At 39.1% G+C, this 10,013-nt stretch overlaps 1 protein-coding gene across 1 annotated transcript; it reads left to right on the top strand.

Annotated features, from left to right (window-relative positions):
- Positions 1-1,624: 1,624 nt before the first annotated feature.
- On the top strand, positions 1,625-9,683 carry LOC140750818 (antichymotrypsin-2-like). The gene is made up of 9 exons (XM_073084544.1): positions 1,625-1,880; positions 6,817-6,891; positions 6,958-7,101; positions 7,250-7,453; positions 7,781-7,879; positions 7,960-8,100; positions 8,226-8,436; positions 8,680-8,850; positions 9,539-9,683. Exons 1-9 carry the CDS (start codon positions 1,755-1,757, stop codon positions 9,664-9,666), a joined length of 1,299 nt encoding a protein of 432 aa, XP_072940645.1. The 5' UTR covers positions 1,625-1,754; the 3' UTR covers positions 9,667-9,683.
- Positions 9,684-10,013: the final 330 nt, after the last annotated feature.

The raw sequence follows: 10,013 nt of genomic DNA, 5'->3' as shown, positions 1-10,013 counted from the left end.
TCCTACCTACTCGTAAATAGTTAAAATTAAAATCGTTTGAAAGAGCAGTGTTGGAAAGAGCCACAGGAGAACGAGAAAATAAACTATGAAATATAATAAAATAAAATTCACTCCGAAAAGATACTTTTTATTATATCGAATCATTGACAGAATGACAAATCAGAAGAAGTAAAATATATGTTTTTCAGCTGCCAGCTTTATCATATACAACGTACCTACTTGAATATTATACATTATGAGAGGCTTGGGTTTTTGCTATATTCCAACAAGCAGAATGTATTTTGCTTGTTTGTTGCTTTCTAACCGATTTTATAAAGTCGACAAAATGTTAACTGTATGTACAAGTTATTTTAATAGATTGGAAACTAATTTTGAGAGTTTTATAAAGATAAAAACGGGATCTATTAGAAAACTTCCGTTGTCTGTCCGGGGAATCATAATAGATAGATATTTGAGATTTGGTGATGTATGGCCGCTATGGTCGCTTCGACAAGGAATACTAAACATAAAAAAATAAAAGCGTTAAAAGAATATAATTGTATAAGAGTGTAAATTCCAAACTAAACTAAACTTCTTAAGGCACTTCAGTGTGACTAAAAGCAGTGATAGCCTTGAGTGATGGTTAAGAAACGCGGCCTCTCGATTCCCACCACTTATCAATTTTCGAGAAGCACCCCACACTTTTTCCACAATTATACAATTAACTGTTCCTTAATTGATTCCTAGATTGAAAATTATTTTCTAATTTTTAGTTGATTGTATCATAAAAGCGTGTTTTTTTAGTTTTTTGAACTGTATTTATTTTATTAATTTTTAGTATTTGTTGTTATAGAGACCATCATTATGCATCGTCTGTAAAAAAATCAAGTGTCTATCTATTACGGTTTAAGAGATAAAGCCCTGTGACTCACGAACAGACAGCGGAGGGTTTCGTTTTATCCTTTGAGTACGGAATCCCAAAAATCATTCTACAAGATGGCATTATAGACGTTTCAGTACATTTGAGTTATAGGGAAATAATATTATTATTTTTCAAAACTAAAAATCAATCTAGTTACTTTGCCTGAACTCTCTCTAAGGCGCTATCTCTCGCCTCGAAAATCGTTAATCCTGAGGATGTTGATAAGGACAATGGTACAAAATTATTAAAATCGTGTAATGTCATCGGTTTACGATAAATTTTCAAAATTTTGAATTAAACTGATTCCGTTACTGTTACGTACATACATACAACCAAAACTAATAAAAGCGTGTTAAAAACCCTGTGTTATCGGATATCTGATAAATGCCTGGTAGTCATAACGTATCTAACATTATGTGTGATTACATAGTAACTATTCATTATTGTGACGATAACATCGAGTTAAATATAGTTATTTCCTCATTGAAGGTTACAATTTAAAAATGCACGTGATTATTTAGGTATAGTATTTATTTCGTGCATTCGTCTCTGTACACAATGAATCCTAGTGTATGACTGTTACTGTAAGAAGCGTCGGTATGTAAGCGTCGGCCTTTATACTTAAGAATAAATTTCGAGTATTTCACACCATTTGTACTATTGAGAATACTTATTTACTTCAATATACCTCTAAATTGAAAAAATGCCACGCAAAGAAACATTTTTCCAGTTTTCTAACATACACATAATGCAGGTACTATACCGATATGATCTGTCCCTGTACTTCCAGGACCAGAATAGAGCTACGGTATCCCCAGCCTGTCGTAAGAGGCGACTATAAGGGGGCCAGACGATGTGGCGAGCGTCATGCTCACCTAGGACGGGACAACGCGCTAAGAGGACTCCGGTTGTGTTCCTTTGGAGATCCCGGAGCCCTCTACGCCGCGCCGAGGATGGCCACCAGGGGAGTTTTAGTGCGGTAAGAATCCCACATAACCCTGTGTCGCTCTCACGGCACCGGGTACCTTTTAAAGGTTTCCCCTCTTTAACAAAAAAAAGGTATATCGACATGATATACAAACAGTTCAGTTTTTATTTATATGCATATTCGAACATAAATATTATACTTACGTTATCTACAGAGCCTCCACATTTGCGTAGTGGATATTAGCGTAGTGTAATTTTATGTGGTTTTACCGAGAATTGACTGGGTAAGCCCCGTATTATTGGATTCCTACAACAATATATTATTGTAACTTCGTCGTCAATCTCTTATTGTCCCACTGTTGGGCACAGATGAAAAGGATTAGGCCATCATCCATCGCCCTGGCGAAGTGCGTACTGGTAAACTTCACATACTTTGAGTTTTATTTTTTATAAATCTCTTAGTGTGCAGCTTTCCTCGCGGTGTTTTCCTTCACCGTTAAAGCAAGTGATATTTACTTACTTATACGCACATAACTTTAAAAAGTGAGAGGTTCGGGCCTAGGATTTGATTCTCAGGCCCCTCAATCGAGAGGCCGAATTTCAACCACTAAGCTATCACGGTTGCTTTATCATTACTTTTAATGTTATTTTACACACATGTTTTATTTAAAACGTGAACTAATATTAAATGTATAAACAAAAATTATGGGAAATTCAATTCAACGCAAGTCTCTAGGGATGCTTGTGAAAATGACAATATACCTAAAGGATATTTTCACTACAGTATGGCATGATCATAATTTCAGTAACACATATATCTCTAAATTCAACATAGTGTATTAATACCAGCAAAAAGCATACCAGCGTGCCGTGTGGTGTCGGCCTCGAATAGCACCACTCCCTTTCTTCCCGTGGATGTCGTAAGAGTCGACTAAGGGACAATACCAGGAGATGGGCAGCAGCATCTTCCTGTGTAAAATAAATAACACCCACTGCGGTCACCAACACGCATGCCAGGCGCGGTGACTATGGCAATAAACCCCCTATGAAAGGTGCAGAAAAGCCACGGCCCCCAGTCCCCGGCGGCCCCGCTATTCCGGGCTATGGTAGCGGCCAAGGTAACGGCGGGGCAGGGGGTGCTAAGAATCCCCGGAAGAGAGTCGGCTACCACAAACGACGACTTCTGCACCTGGCAACATACAATACCAGGACACTGAGGACCGACGAGAAGATACAGGAGCTGGAAGAAGAGATAGACAAGTTAAACTGGAGTGTTTTAGGATTATCAGAAGTCCGAAGACAGGGGGAGGACACGGTAATCCTTAAATCCGGTAACTTGTTCTATCACCGGGAGGGCGAACACCTGTCTCAAGGAGGTGTCGGGTTCCTCGTCCACAAATCCCTCGTAAACAACTTGGTAACGGTCGACAGTGTGTCGGCAAGGGTAGCGTACCTTATACTCAGAATATCTAAACGGTATTCGCTGAAGGTCATACAGGTATATGCGCCGACGTCGACACACCCAGACGATGAGGTTGAGGTTATGTATGAGGACATAAGTAGAGCCATACATACCTCAAAAACCCATTATACCGTTGTTATGGGGGATTTTAACGCAAGACTGGGCGTGCGGAATGGTGACGAACTGAAGGTGGGGCCCTTTGGAGTTGGACAACGAAACCATCGAGGCCACTTGCTTGCCAACTTCTTGGAGAGGGAAGACTTCTTTATGATGAACTCCTTCTACAAGAAGAAGGCACAGCGAAAGTGGACTTGGATAAGTCCCGATGGTACCGTTAAGAACGAGATAGACTTCATTTTGGCAGACAAACGGCACATATTTAATGATGTCTCTGTGATCAACAGGGTGAAAACCGGAAGTGATCACCGGATGGTAAGAGGCACATTAAATATCAACGTTAAGCTCGAACGGTCACGCCTGATGAAGTCTACGCTCCGCCCAACACCTGTCCAGATCCAGGGCTCCGAAGACTTTCAGATTGAGTTACGAAACCGTTTCGCGTGCCTCGATTCTTGCGTTTCCGTGGACGATATTAACACCCAGGTTGTAGCAACTGTCCACGAGGTAGGGTCTAAGTACTTCAAGGCCCCCTCCGGTGGTAAGTCTCGAGCTCTCTCAGAGCATACTCTCGGTCTTATGCGGGAGAGACGAGAACTATGTGTGCAGTCTCCAACCTCAATGTCGAAATACAGGCTGCTTAATAAACAGATCTCCCAAAGTAGGCGACGCGATTGGCGTTCTTATAACGCTAATCGCGTAAAAGACGCTATTGAGCGAAACCGCGGCTCGAAAGTGTTCGCAGGAGATCTGTGCATTGGGCAGAGTCTGTTGACGAGGTTGAAGACCGAGTCGGGCACCATAGTTTCGTCTAAGCCCGAAGTTCTGAGAGAAATCGAGAATTACTACGGACAGCTGTATACTTCCGCACGAGTTCCAGCCCGTAAGATGGTGAACGACAAACGTGCCAAGCTGACCCGACACTACACCGAGGACCTCCCGGAAGTCAGCCTGTACGAGATTAGAGGGGCTCTCAAACAGCTTAAAAACAACAAGGCACCGGGAGATGACGGAATCACAACAGAGCTGCTAAAAGCTGGCGGGAAACCCGTACTAGTGGCGCTCCAAAAGTTGTTTGATTCCGTGATCAATAGCGGAACTACCCCGGAAGCGTGGAGCAGAAGCGTAGTGGTACTGTTCTTCAAAAAGGGCGATAAAACCCTATTGAAGAACTACAGGCCCATTGCGCTTCTGAGCCATGTTTATAAGCTCTTTTCGAGGGTCCTCACTAACCGTATTGCACGCAGGCTTGACGACTTTCAGCCTCCCGAACAAGCCGGATTCCGAAAAGGCTACAGCACCATGGACCACATACACACGCTCCGGCAGATTATACAGAAGACCGAGGAGTATAATCTGCCGCTATGTGTTGCCTATGTGGACTATGAGAAAGCCTTCGATTCTATCGAGACCTGGGCGGTGCTGGAGTCCCTTCAGCGATGCCAGATCGACTATAGGTACATCGAGGTGTTGAAGTGTGTATACAAAGCCGCCACCATGTCAGTCCGAGTACACGACCAGAGGACGAACCCTATCCAATTGCAGCGGGGAGTCAGACAAGGCGACGTCGTATCGCCGAAGCTGTTCACCGCTGCGTTGGAAGATGTGTTCAAGCTGATGGAGTGGAAAGGTCTTGGCGTTAACATCAATGGTGAACACCTCACACATCTTCGATTTGCCGATGATATAGTCATCTTGGCAGACTCGCTGAGGGACCTCAGTAAAATGCTAGGAGACCTCAACAGTGCCTCACAACGGGTGGGTCTTAAGATGAACATGGACAAGACGAAAATCATGTCCAATGTCCATGTCACACCCGTACCGGTAGTTGTTGATGGCACTCCTCTCGAAGTTGTCGACGAGTACAATTACCTGGGACAAACGATCCGGATGGGTAAGTCCAACTTTGAGAGGGAGGTCACTCGAAGAATCCAACTCGGCTGGGCTGCGTTCGGGAAATTACGGAGCATCTTCTCGTCCAAAATTCCTCAGTGCCTGAAGTCGAAACTATTCGAGCAATGTGTGTTGCCAGTGATGACCTACGGCGCCGAAACGTGGTCCTTTACCGTAGGCCTCGTTCGAAAGCTCAGAGTCGCTCAGCGTGCTATGGAGAGAGCTATGCTTGGTATTTCGCTACGAGACATGATTCGTAATGATGAAATCCGTAGACGAACTAAGCTTACCGACATAGCTCTCAAAATTAGCAGGCTGAAGTGGCAATGGGCCGGCCACATCGCTCGGAGGACCGATAACCGATGGGGAAGAAAGGTCCTCGAGTGGCGACCACGCGGAGGCAAAAGGAGTTCAGGCCGCCCCCCGACCAGGTGGACCGACGACCTGAAGAAGACGGCGGGAAACCGCTGGATTCAAAGGGCACGGGACCGGTTGGAGTGGCGCCAATTAGGGGAGGCCTATGTCCAGCAGTGGACCTCAAAAGGCTGATGGATGGATGGATGGACCAGCAAAAAGGAGTTTATTGCACTTATACTATCGAAAAGTATTATGAAACTGAGGTTCCTGTGTTCCTGTGACAATAAAAAAAAAACATTTATGAACACACGATAACTTAATGTTAGGATTTGTTACATAATACGAGTATATAGTACATACAATTATATCCTCAAAAAACTTTCAATAAACATAGGTACATCGAATATACAGGATTAATTCTTAAAATGTTAACATAATTAAGAAAAAAACAGAGATGAGACATCGAGATGTGTGAAAGATAACTACAATCATTCCAAATATGCAAAGTCAATACAACTGAACACAAAGATTCTATAAAAGGAACGATACAAATTAGAAGAGCGTATTCGTTCATCAGATTATATTCAGTGAGTTCATATTATGTTGAAGTTACTCTTTATACCGGCTGTTTTAGCCTGTATTATATTAGGTACCTGTTTTAGTCGAAGCTAACGGAAACTGGAGTTCGTCAAGTTTAGTTAAAGGTGCTTATGTAGTTTTATATTTTTAGTTTTACCAAGACCTAAAATCGTTATTTTTCAAGTTTGTTACAATGTTTTATTCGAATACGCTCCTACATTTTGGCTTCACTGCTCGTCAAACGGTGCCATCAAGATCTATTTTTCCGCTGTTTTCTTCAAGTTATCGGTCTCTATGGTCGCGGGGCGGCATATACTGCTTAAAACTCATTTGTAACTAACCTCAGATAAGATTTTCATCCAATTTAGGGAAATCATTGTCACCTACTGTTAGTTAACATACAGTAGGTACCTATAGATATAAGTAGAAAAACGTGATAACATAGAGTAAACATCAAAATTCTTTATTTAGATTTATAACTGTTTGAAAATCGTATCCGGAACCTCTTGAATAGAAATTCCAAAATGGTACCAATGTTCCGTCAAATTTAAATTGCAACCGTTTTTAAATTACATTTTAGAGCATGAGCGACATAAGAGAGATGGAAACGTGTTTTATGAAGGAAATAAAATATATATTCGGGAAGTTTCTTTACGTAAGTACCTTTATTCTTTTTTATTTAGATAAAAATATTCTTCCTTAACTGTGGTGTTATTTTCAGAATCTTGTAAAAGACCAACCTGATACTAGTGTCGTCATGTCGTCATACAGTTCAATGTTTTTACTTGCTCAGTTGGCGATGTATGCCTCGGGCCAATCACAGACGGAGCTCTTAAACTTGCTTCATTTGAGAAATAAAGATGAGGTAATAATTTAAAATGCTTGATCATAAATTATTTTTAACAATAAAATCGAAAAGTTTACTTAATTTACTTTGTTTTTACGTTTATAACAAAATATAAGTAAGTTATAGTAGTTTGAAAACATTCTGTAACTCGATGTTTTCGTCACAGATTACTTCGTCTATTCCTGAAATATATAAATCGCTTGAAGATCAACAAAATATTATATTGAACATGGCCGCAAAATCATACGTAAACGCAAAATATTCCTTAAGCGATTCCTACAAGAGCGACACAAAGACTTATTTTAAGGCTGAAGCTGAAAATGTAGATTTTAGCAATCCGCGCACGGCTGCCCAAATTATCAATTCATGGGTATGTATATGAAGAGAATGGTTTATTCGACGTACTTACTAATTAAACATGCTATGATGTCTATAATTATAAAAGTGAAGTAAATTTTGACTCTGAATTATTTGGTTTCTCTAATAGCCGTTCAAGTTTCTTTCATCACTTAGGTACTCTTTTCTGTAACTTTAAAAATGTATAGTCTGCGTAAAACATCTAATCTGCTCTTAATACAGAAATGCATCGCGTCGCCGTAGCAAATTTTACAACTACACCTGCTCGCAACAAATTCAGAGTAGGCTAGCAGTTTGACGTGGACTATACATTATCACAGATACGCATTGTTTGTTTTAGGTGGCAGATCATACTAACAATAAAATTAAAAATCTTATAACGCCATCTGATCTATCCTCTGACACGCAGGTCGTATTAGCAAATGCTATATATTTTATGGTAAGCAATGTGCCATTAAGATTATCATTTAGATTTTTGGGTGCAATAATAGTATTTTTTAATATAATATTATATTGCAGGGCAGATGGGTTAAACCGTTTGAATTAGATAGAACTAAACCTGCAGACTTTTATACGTCAAAAGAAGAAACTGTTCGCGTGGATATGATGAATATGGAAAACACTTTTAAGTATGCCGAATTGGAAGACCTAAACGCTAAGGTTTTGGATTATGTACTTTGTGATATTTAATAAAATGAAAAATAATAAATAACTCAATAATCACATTTTAGACTAACGAAGGCTTAAGTTTGTACTGTTTATTTTTTGTTTTCAATCAATTTTAGGCTTTAGAACTGGGATACCTGAACCGAAATTTTTCATTTCTTGTAGTTTTACCAAATAACAAAAAAGATGATACTAACCTAATTACAAAACTTATCGAACCGGCTGCAATAAGATCTATCAAACAGAACATGAAGTATGAGAAAGTCGATGTGTCTTTACCAAAATTTGAAACGACCACGTCCATTGATTTGAAATCCATTTTGCAAAAAGGTAACTCAATTAATTGCGCTGACATTATTTTCTTAGTAAAAATATTTTAATTTAATGAAATAAATTAATTTCGTCTCATCCAGACTAGATTTTTAAGTCTTTCAATATTTAAATAATATAAAAATATTCCGTTTTTGCTTATTTTGCCTCACTATACTTTTTATCAAGCGAGAAGGATCAAATAGTATTAATGATAATGACCAAAGAAATTAAACGTATAAGTATTATAATATGGTATTAAAGCGTCTGTGCTTTTTAATATTTGGCAGGTGGGTGTTGATGATATATTTTCACCTGGGACAACTGGATTAAATGGAATAATAGAAGGTGTTGATACATTATTCGTCTCATCTGCTATTCAGAAAGCAAATATAATTGTTGATGAAGTGGGTTCCGAAGCAAGTGCTGCAAATGGTATGTAACAAAATTAGTGTCACTTCGAACTCATAATTTTATACTGTCTTTTTTTGGGCAAATTTTCTTTAAATAATTTTAACTTGAAATGTGAAGAAGTCAAATTTTTATATATTATATATTTAATTTAAAGCAGTGATAGCCTAATGGTTAAGAAATTCGGCCTCTCGAACGAAGAGTCCGCGGTTCAAATCCCAGGCACGCACCTCTCATTTTTCAAATTTATGTACGTATTAGAAATTAATTATCACTTGCTTAAACGGTGAAGGAAAACATCGTGAGGAAACCTTGCACACCTGAGAGATTTATATAAAAAAAAATCTCAAAGGTATATGTAGTCTACCAATATGCGCGGTGGAATACAGCCTTATCCGTCTCATTCTGAGAAGAGACCCGTGTCCAGCAGTGGGACAGTTATGGGTTAATGATGATGATGATGAAATTATTAGATATTTTTTTTTAAAGCCAAAGTATTCGTAATTCAGTTACCATTTGTCATATTGCAGGACGTCGAGGTATTACTGGGCTACTAAATTAAAAATTTAGTAGCCCAGTAATTGTCACAGGAACAGGAGTATGTTCCTATATCTAAATATCTTTCCCCATATCCCTATGTCATAATATATTTCCTACTTGTACCTACTGTTGCTTTATTTTTTTTTTGTGATCTTGTTGTTCCATTTTATAGCTTTTCTACTTGTTGGTGCCAGCTTCAATCCTGAGCCGCCAAAAGTGTTTAATGCAGATCATCCCTTCGTCTATTACATTCTGTTCCAAGACAATCCCATTTTCTGTGGATTGTTTGCTGGAAAATAAAAGAACAATATTAATAAACACATGACAGAAAATCCATAAAAACAAATGTAATCATTAAAGCATACGAGTATGATAATTATTATTTTAATTGCTTACTGCATCCCTATGTCCCTGGCGCACAATCTCTTTTTGTGGACATTGCGTACTTCAGAGCCGTGGCTCCACGCCTATACTTCCATCATTCCATTCTTTCCATTTATCTACTTCGTATACAGTCTTAAATTTGTTATATAGAAAATATGAAAATTTAAGCCAAAAATCCATACTAATCATGGTCAGCGCTCGAAGTAGATGCTTACCAATTATTATTTTGCTGATCTTCACCAATACCTATTTCAAGACGTCCC

The sequence above is a fragment of the Epargyreus clarus genome, unplaced genomic scaffold (genome assembly GCF_041222505.1).
Source record: "Epargyreus clarus isolate Ecla_fem2 unplaced genomic scaffold, WU_Ecla_fem_2.2 ptg000021l, whole genome shotgun sequence".
NCBI classification, from domain to species: Eukaryota; Metazoa; Arthropoda; class Insecta; order Lepidoptera; family Hesperiidae; genus Epargyreus; species Epargyreus clarus.
The sequence above is the reverse complement of the archived record's forward strand: the minus strand, read 5'-3'. Positions and strand labels throughout refer to the sequence as shown.